The sequence below is a fragment of the Echeneis naucrates genome, chromosome 13 (genome assembly GCF_900963305.1).
Source record: "Echeneis naucrates chromosome 13, fEcheNa1.1, whole genome shotgun sequence".
NCBI lineage: Eukaryota > Metazoa > Chordata > Actinopteri > Carangiformes > Echeneidae > Echeneis > Echeneis naucrates.
Genome location: NC_042523.1, coordinates 16,442,346 through 16,461,794, shown reverse-complemented (window position 1 = coordinate 16,461,794; position 19,449 = coordinate 16,442,346). Strand labels below are relative to the sequence as shown.

The following is a 19,449-nucleotide window of genomic DNA, read 5'->3' as shown; positions in this document are numbered from 1 at the left end:
ATTCAAAAGCTGGAGCAAAACCTTCAGACAGAGAAAGACCTGAGGATCCTGGCAGAGGACGAAGTCCTCGCAGGCTTCAGGAATGAAGGCTTCTTAGATTTTTATTTCGACCATCAAATCCAGTCAGAAAGAAAACTGAGAGAGGAGGCAGAGAGGAACAGACTGAAGGCCATTAAAATAAGTGAGGCACTTTTCCAAAGACTTGAGGAGGCCCGGAAGGTCATTGAGAAGCTGACAGCTGAAAGCCAGAAGCTTGCTGAAAAGCTGAAACAGGAGCAGAAGACCCAAAAGGCTCTGGTTCAAGATGTCGAGGCACTCACTCAGACACTCAGCAGAGAAAAAGCTCTGAGGTTTCAAACAGAAAACTCTGAGATGGAGGCAGTTTGGGTCATTGAGTATCTCCAAAAGAAAATGACACAACTGAGAAAAACGCATGCTGCCAGGAAAAGGACTTCATACTGGAACAGACGGAGATGAGCTGCCTTCTGAAAACCATCCTCTGTGCTTTATCTCCTTTGTGCCAATTTCCATAATTAAATTAACGTCATCACAGCACAGTTCTTTGTTTTTGAGTGTTGTTTTTCTGCTTACTAACTCCTAAACTAATTTCTTTGTATTGTTACTGTGTGTTACATTTCTTCTACTTTCCTCATGTGTTCTATTCATCCGTACTGTTTATCTATCGGGGTCCTGAATCCCTGCCAGTCTCAGTTGACATGACACAGCAGGGTGAAGGCAGGAGAGGTCATGGACAGAGTCACCATGAACCTAAACATGAATCTATTTGGATTGTGGGAGGAAGCTAGAGGATCTGAAGGGTAGCCTTTATCTGCAAGATAAAAGGATTATTGCATTTGTAACTTACTTTTGAGATACTTTTGCTTTTGTTACTTGAAGCACATATATTTTGTGGGTGAAGTTAACCCACTGTGGAAATACTGACTGGGTCCCACAGCATATGCTTTCAGGTTAAAAGGAGGAAACTGCCATGAAGTTTGACTTTTTAGAAATATAATTGTAACGCCGTCATGTGGGTTATAAGGAGTTAATCATGATATACCTAGTTTAGCATAATGTCTTTAGCAAAAGCAAAAGCTACGATATAATGTTGGACTGGATTCCTCATTTCCACATCACTAAAATGTAGCATAATGCAGCATAAATTCAAAAAGCCTAGAAAAGTGCAATTACCCCTTAAGTATTAAAGTAGTGTAGTTCAGTCAGATGTCTTGAGAGAGCGTCAAATAATATAATGGTACGAAAATTAGCACTTTATTTTTCCCAAAACCGTGACACTCAAACTGTCAGATTTATGTGTTGTGTTAAGGTATGTTACACCAATCCAGAGAGAACTGGTCAATGAAACGCACACAACCTCTGCTAAATAGAAGCTGAAACAGAAGGGATAGAAGCAGCTACCGATTCATTTCAAATTACAACACACTGCAGCCCAGTTGGTCGCTGCGATTTGAAAGCACACATCTGATTAAAGAGGTGGTTGACTTTACCGGCTGGCGTTAATAGACTGTAAATGATTATTGAGTATTAATGAGTATTATTGCTTGTCTTTATCTGGAGTTTTATTTTGCACAGTAAAAGTCACTTTTGGACAAATGCTAAATCATCTTCCACCAATTACCATGTTATCTTTATTATTATCTGTAGTAAATGTGACTGCTGACTGTATGCAATAAGCCTTTTTGGTTCAACCTGATTTAATGACAAAAAGAGACAACTTGGCAAATTGTTCAGATTTTATTTGTTAAAAAAAAAAAAATGCATCATTAAGTGTAATGACAAAAAGTGACAGCGCCAGTTAAAGTGTCTCAGATGAAATGGAGCATAGAAATTTTAGAAGGAAATATAGACAATGAGGCATCAGGACGCTCATGCTAACTTAATATACAAGGCAGAGTTAAAAGGCACTGGCTGCACTTGGTTGGTCTTATCCAACTCTACGTTCATGTTAATGTTCTGTGATGAACACTGACAAATCCTGCAATAAACAAAATGTTTTCATATGTATAGTTATCTAGTCCATCTGCTGATGCATATGTGATTGGTTACAATGATGAAAAATAGAAAAACAAACTCCAAATATCAATGCCAGTGTGGCAGTTGACAGTTGAAACCACTTTATAAACGTCTGTCCCTTAGGAGGCTTGATCTGGCATTCTAATACTTTACAAATACAAGAAATCTACAAATTCTCAACGTGATTAAAGGCAGGCTTTTAACCAAAACCAATGCAAATTATCCTGTTTTCTTCTACAAATGCCCTACCACTGTTTGTGCCTCCCAAGACCTCAATTACAATGAACAAGTAATGCATAAAAAGGCAAAATCCCTTGTCAAAACACAAAGGTAAACGTAATTGTACCTATGACGCCAGTCTGTGCCTTTTTTTGAAAACATTTTAAGTACTTTAAAAAGTAGTATGAGATCAGCACCCTTGATGCCAAAAGCTTGAGTTTTCACACAGCAACAAGAGCACACAACTCACTTTCACATACAGTACGGTGCAATATTATCTGCTGTGGTGATCGAATGAACTTTCAATTTTAATGCAAAGTGTTACATGCTCACAATTATGTACACATCATATTGTGTGCATCTTTAGGCTAAGATTAGTGCACACCTGTGCCTCTAAACATATGGTTTTTGAAAGAGTCATCGATTCAGGAAGCAGCACAGGTAAACTGACTCATGAATCTCTTATAAAAATAAAATCTGAAAGTAAAATGAGTATTTTCTTCGCTTGCATTCATTGCAGTGATTTTTAATTCTATTTAAGTCTGCTTGTTAACACATCTGATCTGAGTGCCCAGAGTAAGCCCAGTAACACCAAGTCATTCATGCATATGCATCCCATAACAGTCTGTGGAAGCCAACTGTTTGGTCTCACTTGGCTCCAGTTAAGGCTCAAAAGGCTGGTCCAGGTATATTGCTGAATGGGTTAATTATAACCTTTTGAGGTAGGGGTTGCCTCATGAACCTGTAGCTTTCATTAACCAGGGTGAGTATGGACAAGTTTCCTTTTTCTTAATATATAATATATATATTTGGTCCTGATAGAACAAGACGTACAATAAAAGTAGAAAATTTAAAACCGCCACTCGATTAGTGAGAATGAGGCTGGGCTCGAAGTTCTTTAACTCCAAACATCTTGTGAGTAGCGCCCCTTAGTCATCAGCTTCTTGATGTAATCTGTGGCCTGGGTGCGCGTCATGCCTCCCAATTCTTCTGCTATCTCACAGAAGGTCAACTGAACATCTTTCGCCATGTTCTTTGCGTCCCTAAACCAGGAAACAGATCAGTTTAGATGCGTTTCAGAGTTTTCAATAATCTGTATATCTGCTTTGAAAATAATTAAATTAACTGATCAAGTGGCATTAATGTCCACAACTGCCATGTTTTAAACTGGCTCTAACTGTTGGTCAGATTTCATTATTACCCGCAGATGTAGATATGAGCGTTGTCTGTGTGAATCAGCTTCCAGAGGTGCTCCTTATTCTTCTTCAGGTGATGCTGCACGTACACCTTCGTTTTGGAGAATCAAACAAGAAAATGTTCAGAACTGTGCTCTTGGGTTTACCATGATAAAGTCATTCCAGCCATTCTAAGATGCTTAAGTATGTTGATATTACAGCTGCCCAGCATTTTCCAGCTTCAGCTCTCAGGCTCATCAACAGTAGTGACATAGATAATGGTACCTTCTGCTCCTGGTCTCTGGAGAAGGCAACATTAAGCTGTGTAAGTACTCCATTCTTCTCTGCTTCCTCCAGCTCCTCCTGGTAGATAAAATCCTCATTCTTATGCCTGCAGCCAAAGTACATCACCGTCTCTCCAACCTCCTTTCCTGCAGTGGGAATGAAAAAGTCAAAATTGTATCCGAAACATTTTTTTTGTGGATATTCGTGTTTTGTCTTGTAACACCTAAGGTTGTGAAAGGCAAGACACTTAAACAAACAAAACAAAACAAAAAAAAACAAAACACACCTTGCTCTTTGAGCCAGCCCCTTTCCTGGATGAAGCCCACAAATGGAGCAATTCCTGTCCCTGGCCCGACCATGATCACCGGGTTGGTGGATTTGAAGGGAAGGCGAAACTGAGACTTGCGGATGTACATGGGAACAGTGGATTTGTGGCCATTGTCAGAAATTAGTTTATTTTTTAGCCAGTTGGTGGCAACTCCTTTGTTGATACGGCCGGTCTTGGTCTTATACTCTACCACTACAGCACAGATGTGGATGCTGTTGGGGTGGACCTACATAATAGAGGAAAGCTATTAAGCGCTTACTTCCATAACCCAAGTTAACATTTTGTCAATATCAATCCAAAAACATCAGTAAACATTAGTTACTGCTGTCAATTAACAATGATATGACTTGAATTTGTTTCCCTGTTCTTTAGAGAATAACCTTAGACGAGGAGGCAATGGAATAATAGCGGGCTTGGAGTCGAGGCAGCAGCTCACACAGGTGGTCAATGGGAGGCTTCAAAGATGGCATGTCCTCCAGGATGGCCAGGATGTTTCTACTGGCATCTAACACCCAGTTCTGGTAGAGTGCCTGTTAGGGGAAGCAAAAACAGACAGTATCATGAAATAAAAGTCCTGGAAAAAAGGGACATAATGAGTGATGCGTGCATGCATCACAGGCCATTACAGGCCACACCCTTGTAACTCCCGTCATCACTGACCTTGCCTTCAGGAGAGGAGGAGGCCATCTTGCGCATATTTTCTTGATCTTTGGGGTCGGAGGCGTATTGTGCCAGCTCGTACAGTACATTGGTGCGAGGGGGGTGTGTGATGTCCAGGTAGTGAGTGAGTGCCGTGCGATAGGAGGTGGGGCAGGGGAAAGGGTGCTTTTTGTTGGACTCATCTGGGGGGAGGGAAGGAGGGGAAAAAAAAACAACCAAAAAAACAACTTATTTTTTGGTTGTGCCGAAAAAGAAGAACTTTTAATGGTAAATGTCAACTGAAGAAAATGTAAATATGAACTACACTGCTATTCTAATATTATAATGTATTTTGTGTTTCAACATATCGTCTAACTAGTTTTATAAATCTTTTCTAATGCATCATGAGATTATTCAAAGTTTTGCCTTTAATTTTGAAGAATGTTGACTAAACAGAATACATGATGATTCTTCTGATGAAAGTCGGCATGTTGTATTACAGGAACAAGATGTAATTGCAGTAATGTCACCACCCACTTTATGTGCAATACCCGCAGGGATACTAGATAAAGAGGTGTTTTCGTGAGACTGTTTGTAGAAAAGGTTAGTCAAGTCAAGGTGCTTGGGACTTTCAATGCCATACCATCAAGGTTGTTAAGAGAGATAACCACATCAAGGTCAACTCCAAGGATTTGTCCCAGTTTGTTCACTAACATGGAGTCATTGGTGGGGAAAACAGCAACATGGTCTCCTGATTCATATCTGAAATCATACAATGTGACACATTTAGACTTTGACCTGTGTTTGAAGGCAAAGACGGAATTAATGCTGGAATTACCAACATCTACCTACATGAACCACTCTTACCTGATCTTGGAGCCCGTGATATCCAGTTCCAGATGCATTAGATGTCTGTCACCAGCTTTGTTGAGTCTCCGGTTGACAGTGACTGGAGCCAGGAAAGGGTTTTTCGAATCAAAGGGCCTACACATTCAAATATAAAAGTATAATATAAAGAGGGATGAATAAAGTCACAAAGAGAGAATCAAATAAATTGTACGACAACAAATTATTGAAAATAAATTACTTCTTAAAATTTTATTTAAAAACTCATCCTGCAAAAAATGTGTTTTCATCTCCACAAGGGGGCAGAAAGCTTCATTTTGGAAATTGACCTTTGATAAACCTTTGACGTTATGAAAGTCGGTGAAATGTGAGCAATCAGTAACAGAATGGAGTTCTGGTGATGAACATCACCTTTGCACAGTACTTACGGTTTCTGGACCTCAAAGCTCTTCAGGCGGCCAATTTCTCCTGTGTACACTTTGTTCATGTTGATGTCAGTGTGCTCCTGCAGCTCATACTGCCGTATGCTGTGAGGGACATAATGAGCCTTATCAGACAATACACGAGTAAATGACAGATGATGGCCATCTTGCTCTCCCCATTTCAGCACACAATTCAGTCCTGTTCTGATTCATCATGTCTTTGTTCTCTTCTAAACTACATAATTCAGGGAATACATAATTCAACATTTGCTTCAGAAAATATTTGTGTCTGAAAGTTTTCATTCATTCAGTTTGTTCAGATCCAAAAGGACACAATAATAGTTTCATTTAAATTAACATGAGGTAAAGATAAACCGTGAGACAATCATGACTGAAAAAAGTAATAATGTTAATAGTCAAATAATACACAAAAATCTGAACTGTACCTTGAATCATCTCCTAAGGCTTCTACTCCAAAGTGTTCACAAATTGCTGGCCAGAACTGCTCCCTCCATGAAATGAAGTCCTCTTCCAGACTGAAAGACAAAATAAGCTTTAATAAGGATTAGGGCCGATTTAAAAAAAATCACACTTCTTTGGCTTTCCTGGAGGTTAAGCCTTACAAGTTCTGTGCTATTAAAACATGAAGGGCTTATCTTCCATGGGGCATGAATGTGTTCTTTAAGATTTGCAATTTGTTAGATTTGATTTGTGTGAACATAAAGAAGCCAACTTCTCAGTGCAGCATTTTAACATACTTCACCCTCTAGATTTATTGAATTATATTAATGAAAGTTATCCATGGATTCCTTTACTTTCTAAACCCATTTTAAATTGTTGGAAAATGAACACTATGTTGAATCAGGACAAACTCAGCTACAAATCTGGCATTATCTTACTATTTGAGTTTTAATGATCTGAGATTATTGTTTGTGTCATGTAATTTGTGCTGTACTCAGTGCTTCTATAAGTCCAAAAATGCAGCTCAGTGGATTAATTGCCAACTTACTTCCCATCATCATCTCCCAAACCAAGGTCAAAAATGCGCTTGGCCCCCAGTTCTTCCAGCCTTTTGTCAACATATTTCCCCATTGCATTGTAGTGTTCATATGTCTTATTTCCTAAAGAAAATACCTAAAGACAGAAAAGGGTCAAAACAGAAACCATTTGTCAGGGACCTTGAACAAACAGATGAACAAATTGTACATGATGGACTTTTGGATTTTGTTAATTTGTTATTAATTCAGCTAAAGTCTGTCTTCTTAGGTTGGTTAATTTCCTAGCATAGATATTTGACTCCTTTATATGGTGACCATATTAAATTGCTGTCAATCAACATGTTATTTATTCTTCAAAAATAAAAAACTGGATTGAATAATGAATTGTCGCTGAAAAAAAAAAAAAAAAAAATCTGTGACGATATCTGACATTTAATCCAAACAATAGATACAGCAAAGGAGGAAGGGCGTGACTCTGCGCAAAAATTTCAGATTTTTCACAGTCACAATGATCAAATGAGGCCAGGGATACTGCAGCCCAAAAATCACACAAAGACACACACGCACAGACGGACCAGACATGACAACACACAAAGCCTTTTCTCTCATGATGCATGCAAAGCCTGGTGGAGCCTGCAAATTCAGAATGACAGCCCCCAGAATGACATACACAGTGTGATTCTCTAATAGGCTGCAATTGAATTGAAAAGGTCACTCATATCATCACAGGAGTAATGCAAATTCATCCTGTACACTTTATCCAAATATTCAGACAGTTATTCAAATTTCCATGTAATATTACCCTGAAAAATGGGAAATAGTTTGCATTCTTTTAAAGCCAGATTACTTTTCCATCATTAGAGTGTCGGGCTGAAGGGTCAGGGCTAGCAGTAAATATGGAGACCGAAAAGTCACCCATCTATATGAAGTCTCCTAAATTAATTTAGTTCATATAATTTTACTTAGTGAAATTCAATTTGTAGTGACATGAGTCCATTACACAATTAGTCAATCAATAAAACACAAATTTAGAAGTATTTTGAGCAACCTTCCATTATTTAAAGGTTGTGGAAACAAGATTTTCAACAATAATGAAATGGCACATAGTAATATTTTATGAAAAGACAGAGAGAAACATAGAGACCCATCTTCTCTTTGTCTTTCTAACCATATGCATGGTTAGCATTAGTATCTGTGTGCAGCATATATTCATACAAGTGTTCATTCGAGTACAACCTGTTGAACTGTCTGCCCAAAACATGAAAAACAAACAAACATAATCAAATATTAGAGATGGCACAGTACAGTCACCCTAGTGAAATTTATCTTCTACATTCTCCTGCTCTGAGGTAACCATACTTATAAAAAGGTCTCTAACAAAACTGGAAATAACACCAGAGCACAGACTGGCCATGGGAATTACATATCGGTCAAAACATTCAAAGTGTTCTAGCTCGTAAACCGGCTCTGTCAGAATCATTCCTGCATCCACCTCGGTGGATAATCACTAGGCTGAATTTCCCCTCACAGTTTGACTGTTGGGCCAATCATGTTCTACCTTGACCAAGACATTTAATAAGACAGCTAAAAGCCTGAAGTGACGCTCAGAGGACATTTAAAAAGGTATTAACAGTTAATTACTGCTGACATTAACCACAATGGTAGTGAGGGCTAATGTTCGTGGTTGGGTTGCTTTTGTTGATTACTTATTCATGCAGGCAATTCACAGAACAGTTTAACACTCACAGTGTAGTTCAGTCCACTAAGGTCTTCATCATCATTTTCCTGCAGCCAATCATAGAAGTCTTGAGCATTATCTGTCGGGTCTCCTTCGCCATAGGTGGCCATGCAAAATATGGCAAGGGAGTTTTGAATTTCAGACAGACGGGACAGTTCTCCCTGAAACATGAAATGTTACATCAGTAATTGAACAATGTACAGCTAACAATTTCATCTTCAATATCTGGCTGTCTCAAGAGTTACCCTCTCAGCACACTTTATGTGGCTAAAATAGCATTAGAAAAAAAATTCTGATGGAAGGTGTGCTGTCCTTCAGTTTTATGGTCTGCAATAATCTTTTCATTTCACTACACAGTGCAATAATTAGCTGATGATTAGATGTGGCATATACCCAAGCCAAAGCTAAGGTCATCCACTTTGTCAGCGAAGGACAAAGGCCGTCCAAGTCTGTGCATCAGTAGATGTATTGTGAACTCATTTCACTACACGGTATGATACATTTATAATTGGAAGAGACCGCATTAATCCGGCTGTTATTTGGCACATTGTGACTCTTACATGGGACAGTGCATATTATATTAACATGTCTGGACAATGCAGGACAATTGGCTTATCAACACTGAGATGTTAACTGAATGAGGACTTTTGTACAGTAACACACTTCAGTCTTTAGCATAGCAGTGATACTTCGCCCCTGACAACATCAAAAATCTTTTACTGGTGGTTGTTATAAATGCAATCCAGTAGAATGAGAGAGACTTCTGTCAATTTTTATTATATGGGTTGAATGTTGATGCAAATTACCATGTCGTACTCCTCTGGGTCAGCGGCCATTCCTTTCATGCCATAACGCTGAGCATCTTTGGACAGCCTGTTAGCAAATTCCTCAGCTGTGCCCGTCTGGGAGCCATAGAACACAATGATGTTCTTGCCCTGTTGCAGAACAACATAAAAATTAGCTTTCTCCTACAACTTTTACAAACACACAAACCCTCTATGTTCACCATTGTTATGGCAAAAACACTACAGATACATTATATCTATTATAACTAACCTTAAGTATATTCTCTATGCATTTTAATTCAAATGCACTACATTTTCCAACCTCTGCGTGCAACAAAGAAATTATAAAAACAACCAGGAAGTACATATTGAGAGAACGATACTGATCTAAAACAAGGTATAAATTACTTGACAAATTACTTCTCCAACATGCATCTTAATTTTGCATAAACGAAGCGCCATCATGCATTTGTAAGAAGCAGGAAATATTGTATCCTTGCCAACAATGTTGCCACAATAATTCCTAACAAAGACAAACTGGCAAAATCAAATAGCAGAGGAGACCAAACTTCTCTTTTGCCACCATTATGGCATCCAAACTATTTGCTGAAAAGAGACCACATGATTCAAAGCTGGCTCAAAAACGAAGGACTGTCATTATGAAATTGAGCTTTCTAAATGTAAAACTGCATATATTATCAGGGAGACCATAACACTCATTATTGTTTGGGCTTTTCAAGACTTCATTGAGAGGGTGAGCAGCACATAGGCCGAAGGGAAGCGGAGAGAGAAAGAGGAAATGACATGCAGCATAGGTCCATGGGTCACAGGGTTGCAGTCAAACCCAGGACGCTGCGATGTGTGGCATGTCCACTAACCACTTGACTACCTCTGCTGCCATGAAAACTGAAGTTAATCATTTCATCATATCATATCATATATAGTTTCAAGCCGTCATGGCAGAAAACGCTGTAAACCCAAACTAAACTGAAAAAAATTATAGATTAACATGATTTTACAGAAGAACACAACAAAAGGTTATCCAACAGGTTTAAAATAATCGTTATGGGCAAAAATTAAACCACAGGCAGAAAATGAAGCAAAAGGGATGGATGAATTAATGTGACTCACCGTTTTTTTCATTTTTTCAATGAAACTCGTCTCTCTTGTGGAGGGAGCTCTTGGGGGTGGAGGGGGGGGGGGGGGGGGGGGAGCAAAAAAAAAAAAAAAGAAGCAAAGTAGTAGTTATTGAGTAATCTTGTCCTAAAAAAAAAAAAAAAAAAACAACAACCATATTTTTTCTTAAGAATTGCCTTGTGATTAAATACAGGCCAGTTCTCAATAGCAGGTCCCTGTCTGTGCGTTGGCTAATTTTCATTCACTGCTGATATAAACAGACTCCTAAAAATATTACATTGTTTTGTCCAAATTCATGATTCATGATTTTTCTTATTTAAAACAATTGAAAAATGAAAACATTTTATTAAAAGCATATTTTTCCAGTCTTGCGACAAAACATGACACGAGCACATTTCTAATCATCTATAAAAACAAATAAATAACATTAAAATAAATCTTACAACATCAGCAGTAATAGAATGGCAGAGTATTGACTCAAATACACATTTATTATTCAGTCTGTCAATGCGTACAAGCACCTACCAAGAATATATTCAACAATTTACAATGTAATTAACCCTCCTATTATCCTTGGGGTCATTTTGACAACATTCAAATATTTATCATTTAAAATAATAATAGTTTACTTTTCTTTGCTTCATATTTCATGGTCACAATTGATTAAGCATAAAAATATCACGATGATATTTTTTCAATGTGCTGAACACATATTGCGTGTATTAGTGTTTCTCTGGGGTCAATTTGACCCCAAGCTGTTTTAACTTGTCTGTCTGTATGTGACCCATGTGTGACTAACATCCCCACACCTACAGGTGCAGAGTTGATACATGACATGGGGGAGGGGAAACAATATTCTCATGAGAACTTTCCCATACCATGTGTATGTGTGACCTACTACTCACACCTACCGAAGTAGAACTGATATTTCCCGCGCTGTGGATGGCGGGGTATTCCCGCAAGGACATTGGTAGTTCATACAAAATAAGGGAGGAGCAAATATATAAAAGCTTGTGACCCGGAAACAGATAAGCAGTTGAAAATGAATGAAAAACAACCCCCCAAAAAAAACAAAACAAAACAAAACACAACAACAAAAGCTTGCTCGGCAACCCTCTATCCAAATTGTTCCTCATCATGCTCTGTGTATACTGAAATCTACACACACTCTCTCTCGAAAATGTCCTCTGGAAAAAGGTTTACTGTTAATGATGTTTTGGAACAGTATGGCAGGTGTCAGGCTTGTCCCACCCAAAATGATTCTAAGAGGAGCTTAGAAGAAGCTTAGAGGACTGCTTTATTCAGCATCAAAGCTCTAAGTGCAAGGCAGCGATTCTGTCGGCACTGATTAAGGAATAAAATGGCAGTAAAAGGTAGTCCTGCCCGGAAGACACCTTCAGATTTTCATAATCCAGGAGAGAAAGAGTGGAAGGCAGGCATTAAAAAAAAATAACAAAAATGCATAAGCAAATTCAATTATTTTCACTAATTTAGAAAAAATAAAATTATCAATTTGCATGTAGTTTTCACATAAAATATAAAAATGATAATGGTAAAATTTTTGGGGTCCGTATCATATGAGCGTGTTTGTTAATGTCTGTAGAATATGATTTTTGGACTCATACATCTCTCTAACTCCAGAATGCTTATGCTCACAATACATTAATAATATGTTGTGACAAATAAGCATTTAAAAAAAATGTACTTAAATAAAAAAAAATAAAAATAAAAAAAATAATAATCTAAAGCTATCTCGGTTTCTGTATGAAGAACAAAGGATTCTACCTGCTTTCACATATTTAGTAAAAAAATAAATAAAAATGCACAATCAGAAAAAGCATCCAGTGCTGGTATGAGGGACTGATGCCCAACACTTCATAAAAAAACAGTCCCCCACAGCTGAAAAATGATTGTACTCTCAAGCTAAGTGTAAATATAACAAACAAGCCTTTGCCTCCAAGCTGAAGCATTCCTCACAGCTTTAAGAGTATCTGTCTGTCTGTCTGTTTGACTATGGTAACATTAGATTTAAGGAAATGGATCCTGTGGGAGTGCAGTACACACCCAAAAGGCCAAAATAATGATGGACAAAGAATTCTTTTTTGTAATTCTAACAGAAAACGCTAATGAGCACACATTCTTTAACATCTTTCTGCAATGGCTTAAGTCCACCTGAAAACAAACTCACATCTGCTGCTGTTTAGTCACCATCTTAACTATTTACAGCTCGCTCCAAATAGTTCAGTGCTCAACATATGTATTGAGTGTCAAAATTAAATTTCCATTCATTCAACTATAGAGGAAGTAAACCTTTTCAAACAAGTGCACTGAGACAGTTCAGACTTACTTTCTAACATGGAAGTGATCTTATGATGCGATAATTAATGATAGCTTTCCGTTTCATGCCCTGACACATAAAATGGAAATCAAGCCAGTTTATTCACTGAAAAAAAAAAAAAAAAAAGAAACGGATTTAAAATGTGAGCGACAGTGACGACCAGTGAAATAAATGACTGAGCTTGTGGAAAAAGGAGGGGGGAAAAAAAAACAAAAAAAAAACAACAACAACAACAGATGACCCAATAATTAAATTGTGTTTGTGGTCAAACAGATTTTATCACCATCTCTTATGTAATCTACTGGGAACATTGAATGGTTTTTGAAACCACTATCTTCCTGAACTGTGATAAAAACAAGCAATTCCACATTATATGTAGAAACTCTCCAGTGTGATACATAGAAATTACTCAAGCTTCATTAAAATTATTTTACAATATCAATATGATTTGTGCTAACAAACTAAGGAGCAACATTAAACAACGGCAGCTGGTGATAAAGACACACACCTTTAAAATCTTGTATATCTGAGTATATTCACATACACACACAGTATACACCCGACTGTATTACTGAGAAGTAAATCGAAGACTTCACTGACCTCTCAGCAGCATCTCTCCTGTCCTCTGGCAGGGAGAAGACGCAGCCCATGGCATGCAGCCCTGTAGCTCACCCCTGCCTCTAGCACTACTGGCTAGGCCACACCGGAAACCACCACACTCAAAATCAAAAGCAGGACGTCAACACTCCACAACCACAGGATGGAAAAATAAAACCAGTCCAGAAAGGCAGCTGGACACTCGCAGGTTTGGAAGAGCTGCCTTCACCTTAGAGCTTCCAACACGATCTGAACTCTGCCTCTTCCTGCGCTGCTCTCTGAAACCAGCAGTGTCTGTTCCCCACACACACGCACACACAGACACACACACAGACAGAGCACAGCAGCCTACAAGCCCTGTCAATGTCTGGCAACCACTAAGGACACAATGGTGGGAAACTGACTTTCCCATAAAATGTAGCTGAGCTGCAGACCCACAGTTTTGACTCACACAAACACAGATTGAAACACTCTTGGGCTGAAAATGCCTTCCTCCTCATCCCCGCCCCTTTCCTGCTCCGGTCTGAAAGGTGTTCGGAACGAAAAAGTCTACAAGATCCATTCTGAGAATTTGGCTGGTTATCAGAGCAACTCCTCGGTGGACCATTGAAGGGGGGGAAAGAGCTGTGAATGGTCGTCTCTTTTTTTTTTTTTTTTCCTGAAGTATCCCCCGCCCCCATCTCACTGGAGGAGAGAGGGGAATGTCATTGCTATAGCAACCTCATTTATCATAAAAGGACTGCATTTGTGACACAGCCTTACTTCACTGTGCAGTGCAGCTCAGCCCCCACTTACATACATACACACCCTCACCACACAGAAAAAAAGGGAGTGGGGAATGAAGAAAAAAAAAAAGTAACTCGGGGCAAAGAAAAGGTTGCCTGTCTTATGCCTCAACTTTCCACCTTTGGAGTAGACTCACAAAAAGGAGCTCGGCTTGCCCTCCTCGTTTGTTCTCCAGGGAACTTTCAAAATGGGTTCAGGGCCAAAAACAAAGGCACAGGAAAGACATGGAAGACTACACCCCCTTCATAACAGTTAAGTAATCGCTGCTCCACTGCTGTGAGGGGAGGGGAAACCAACTTTGCTCTTGGGTTTCTCTATTGCCTTTCCTGTATTTCCGCCCTCCACAGATCCAAACTCTCCCAAAGCAAAGTATGTCCTCAAGGTCTTTGCCCCTTCAAGCCAACCTCCTGTTTTCACACAAATGGTCTGGATCCCCTTTTCTCAGCCTCCAACACCATCTCCACTCACACAATCACTGTAGGACCTCAGCTACACAGCAAGTGTGGCTGCTGCTGGCCCATGACTACACTGGTGACCAAAGACATTGTGTTGTGGTTAGGGAGGGACTACAAATACAGCCTATGGAAGGACAGTGCACTGAAATGAAAGCAGGCATCTGCCACTCCACTGCTAAATGATGAGGGGAGGAGACAGAAAGGGGGAGGAACACAAGGACTGACAACACAGGGAGAGGGAGGGAGGGAGAGACAGGGAGAAAAAGAACCAGACAGACAAAATTGCAAGAGGGAGAACAGACAGCAAAGGTCACCACTAGTGGAACATTTACAAGGCGTGCACTTTCACAGGCGTCAAGGCCGATTTGATGTTAGCATGTGCCCAGAACTTTGTGACAGTCTAAACATATTTCTTATTGACTACTTTTGTGCAATTAGTTCATTATTTTTCTCCGATGAAAACAAACTGTTTAAATGATTAGCAAATAACACACTCAACAATTATTGAAACTTGCATTATAAGGCGCACTTAAAATCCTTACATTTTCTCAAACAATAAATAAATAAATAAATAAAAATCAGCAGTGCGCCTTATAATCCAGTGTGCCTTATGTATGAATTCTTGAGGGTTAGGGTTAGAGGTACACTGCGCTCAAAAATCTATCAATGTTTTAGTGCGACTCGCTGGCAACGATAAACCAATCAGAGAAGTGAAGGCACTGCGCTTACCGCCGCCACTTTTTGTAATACCGATACGTACAGTGCTTCACATTATATACATGTTTTATCATGTGCCTTATAACACAGTGTGCCTTATGTATGAAAATAGACCTGTTCATTGACATTGCTTCTTTTAATGCGGTGCGCCTTATGGTCCGCAAAATACGGTATTTAAGTAATACCAGCCAAACTCTCGAAGGGTTCCCAAGGGAAGAAAATAATCAACATTGACAGTATAATGATTTTCCTGGCCTGGTGCAAAAAAGAACTTTTGATTTCTGAAGATGATTTCTACCTTCAGGACTAGTGACACATTGGTGACTGAATGTGTCCCACAAACCAGGATGTACTGGGAGTTCGGTGGAGTCAGGCACCAGCAATATCATGCAAATGAAGCAGCCATTCTTAGCTTCAAAATTTGAAACACTATGACCATCTTTATTTACATTCCTTTCAGCAATGAAACACTTGATGAGTCCGCCTTGTGAGCATTTTCTATGTTTCATGCAATTATAAATTCAACAACAGCTAAGACGAAACCAGACCTTTGTAACTCATTAATTCATCAAGTCACAGTAACAAGGTTTAAGTAAACATTTCCCTTAGCAGAATAATAGGTCTTTTGTAACACAGGGGAAATGTTTTTTTTCTTACAGCTTTCAAATAATACTAAAATATGCCTGAGACCAACTAGGCACATCATCTCATATGAGAAAAAGAATCTGGCAATAGCTTTTATGGTGCAGCTCCTTCCTGTGCCCTTGTTAATAAGCATGTAACCTTATAAAACACTTAGAAACATGAAATATTGGAACCAGATGAACCAATAAAACTCTTATTTTGTTTAAAAACAATACATAAAAACATACCCCCCCTCAAATCCAGGTGTAGCTTGATGGATACTCACGGTGTGTCGAGCTTCTTGAATTCTGGGATGGGCTCAACCTTCTTACGGGACATGAACCAGTAAATAAGAAGGCCGACTATCAGGGAAAAGAGGAAGAGGTCCAGGTTGCTAAAAAGTGGCTCCTCTTCACCCACCGTGGGCTCAGTGTGTGCAGTGGTTTCAGGGTCCATGTCTGCCATGTTGACGCTGCATGTGCACGGTAAACGCAAAGACATTCAAGCAGTGAAAAAGTATTCTTCCATACTTAAAGAGTGCTAAAAAAGTGTCATGACCAATTGATAATTAGATAAGAGATCAATTGATGATGATACAAAATAAAACAATACAAAACATAAAGCAGCTATGGTCATATATCATGTACAGTTAACCGGTTACAAGATGTTAGAAGTTAGAATCTAGTTCTGCAAAAAGACTGAATCTGTTAGCTTTGACTCTTCGGGTGTACATTTGTTTTACATATTGTATTTCACAGACTTAAATTAAAAACACAAGATCTATTGCAGTCTTATTGCGCTGGAGGGTAAGTTGTAATGTAAAACCTGTCGCTTAAAATGTATTTTGTGTCCATGGGCTCAGTTTAAAAAAAAGAAGACGGTTAAGGTGCTGTACAAAACAGTATGATTGCTAACATATGGGTCCATACAATGACAGTACAATGACAGCTTTTGTGCAAGCTAAACCATTTGGCTTAGCTCCTATAACTTTGTAAATGGCTGCTTTCTGTACATCAGGAATTTTATATTATGTAACAGCAACCCTTCTCAAACTGAGTGTGAAAGGACTTCATGTTCTTAGCTCTACATTCACAATTTGGTTCAAGGAGTCAAAACAATAAGATCGGGCTTTCTCTGATCCTGTGAGCTGGCTGGCTCACAACTCCAGCACAGTCTGATTGATATCACTACTTTAGTGAAACACTATGACCAACACTATGACTACTTTTCTATGGTCCACCTGCTGATTAATATATAGCTGATTCACTGATATTAAGCAAACCACTTCAGCTACTATGTACAGAGGTACCTCTGTGACGATACCAGTAGGTACAGAAGTCAAGGTAAACTTCATGACCTTTGGTAGCATTACACTTAAAAACCTAGCATGAGCAAAAATATTGAAAATAACTGCCTGATCAGACCTGGATTTAAAACCAATACCAATATTTAGCAGCCTACAATGATGACAAGATAGTTGTGTTGAGACTCCTGTAGATGGGCAAAATTTGTCCTGATATTTGACCATTTTGCATTGTAGCAATTATTTCTATTGCTCATTCATTTTCAGGGATGAGAGCACACTAACAAACATCCCTCAGGAGTTCAGCCGTCCAACAAGTTCAAATTACCCAGGAGGAAAGGAGTCTGAAGCTAATGATCTCAAACTAAATAATCACACTAACAGTTGTGATGCAGTATCCATGCTGAGCACTCTGCCTTGTGATCTCCAAGCAACTCAAGATGAAAACACAAGTCCCTCCTGTGTTAAATTCAGTGTGCAGAAGGAACTGCCCTTCTCATTTTTGTGGAAACATTATGAACCTGACTAAGGACTTTCAGACCGGGATTTAAATTCCTCCTCTATACTCAAGAAGCTGCTACTGACTTTCATGTTTTTCATTACTTTGGTGAAATCCAAATGAACCCAGTGAAAGCAGCTTTGATAGTTGTTGCCACAGGGGTTCAAAATGATCAATGAATAAAAGCTGAGAGAGGTTACTGCAGTTCATGCTGATCACATGATTTAACCGCCGCATGCTTTCATCTCCGTACACCAATAATAATAATAATAATAATAATAATAATAATAATAATAATAATAATAAAGTTACGTGACAACAGGTGATAACGTCGCTTTGGTAAAACAACCACGACTGACTGCAGGACTTCGTTTAAGGCCCCGGCTATTGCCTGGGTCGTGACAACACTGACTGAAAACGCGTCATAGCAAACAAACAAACAAATAAATGATTAAATAAAAACAGCCCGACAGAAAATTGTGTTGCTTGTAGCACGATATGTAGAAAACCGGTGAGATTTAAACAAATGTTAAACCTGAAAGAGACAATCGGTCCGAATGAGACACAAGTTAGCTTCAGTTTGCGTATCACACGAGTCAGCACTTCTCTCAAGCGAAATATTTCCTCTCAGATTGAAGTGTGCGGTTGGTGAATGAGTGTATAATCACCGTGGTCTCGGTGTAGCAGGCTGCGGGTGTTTATTCGGGGGTAGAAAGCTGGGTTTGATGCCTCCTTGCTGTCAGCTCTCCTCTTCTTGTCAGACTCTCCGCTCACACGGAAGGAAACTTTACGCCATGAGGGATCAAACCAACTCCGGGCTGAGAGCGGGGGGGGGCTCACAGCCCCAACACCAAATAAATCCCACCTACATGTGTTTTCTGTCTTTGACGATCCGCGAGGACCTTTTTAAAATTATTTATCTACACAGCTCTTCTTTAATGGAACGATTTTAATATATTTGGTTTTTAATGTCCAGCAGACACGCGTTTTCACTTGGTCCGCTCCATAAGAGCGTTACCTAATGTCGACATGCACACGTAAGCTGTTGGGATAAATCACTCCGGAGGAGTGGCGGCCGGCCGGACAGGGGTCATGGTTATGTAATCCAACCGACAGGCTGACTGTCTTAGTGCAGGCTCATCGCACCTCACACCTCCACAGTTTAAAGGTTATTTATTTTCACAGCAAATGCACACAAGGACGCATGCAGATAAGTCTCCTTCCTCGTCCTGATGTTATTAGATCCTCAGATAAAAGCAGCAAAACCAATTCAGTTCAACCCTTTTAAGATACTCATTAGATTACAAAAATAGAACATATGAAATTGTACTGCATTCAAGTAGTGTCATGGAAATGATGTACTGAAAGTATCTGAGAGACAATAATCTTCAAACATGTTTCTGCAGGCCAACAATGCCATAAGACGAGCTTCATTTTATAGAATTGAGAGGAAATATACCTGACTTTAAATGCACCACACATACCAAAAACATCTTCACAAAGGGCAGTGTGTCTGTAACATGC

The 19,449-nt window shown here is 39.1% G+C and overlaps 1 protein-coding gene across 2 annotated transcripts; it reads right to left on the bottom strand.

The window, feature by feature from the left end:
• Positions 1-1,753: 1,753 nt before the first annotated feature.
• On the bottom strand, positions 1,754-18,729 carry porb (P450 (cytochrome) oxidoreductase b). Of its 2 annotated transcripts, XM_029518055.1 has the most exons (16): positions 18,594-18,729; positions 16,410-16,595; positions 10,601-10,649; positions 9,491-9,619; positions 8,693-8,845; positions 6,958-7,082; positions 6,395-6,484; positions 5,955-6,053; positions 5,548-5,664; positions 5,324-5,442; positions 4,702-4,883; positions 4,422-4,571; positions 4,000-4,267; positions 3,714-3,859; positions 3,455-3,540; positions 3,152-3,296 (listed from the first exon to the last, which is right to left on the bottom strand). In XM_029518055.1, the coding sequence occupies exons 2-16, from the start codon at positions 16,586-16,588 to the stop codon at positions 3,152-3,154; spliced, it is 2,037 nt and encodes a 678-aa protein (XP_029373915.1). In that variant the 5' UTR covers positions 16,589-16,595; positions 18,594-18,729. The 2 variants fall into 2 exon arrangements, with proteins under 2 accessions (XP_029373916.1, XP_029373915.1); XM_029518056.1 differs by lacking the exon at positions 18,594-18,729 and having other exon boundaries at positions 1,754-3,296; positions 16,410-16,588.
• Between the last annotated feature and the right edge of the window lie 720 nt (positions 18,730-19,449).

Coding starts and splice junctions, on each gene's coding strand:
- porb (XM_029518055.1), bottom strand. CDS start 16,588: ATGGCAGACATGGACCCTGAAACCACTGCACACACTGAGCCCACGGTG. Junction 3,541..3,713: donor CCAGAGACCAGGAGCAGAAG/GTACCATTATCT, acceptor TCCAAAACGAAG/GTGTACGTGCAGCATCACCT. Junction 3,297..3,454: donor GCTCATATCTACATCTGCGG/GTAATAATGAAA, acceptor TTCCTGGTTTAG/GGACGCAAAGAACATGGCGA.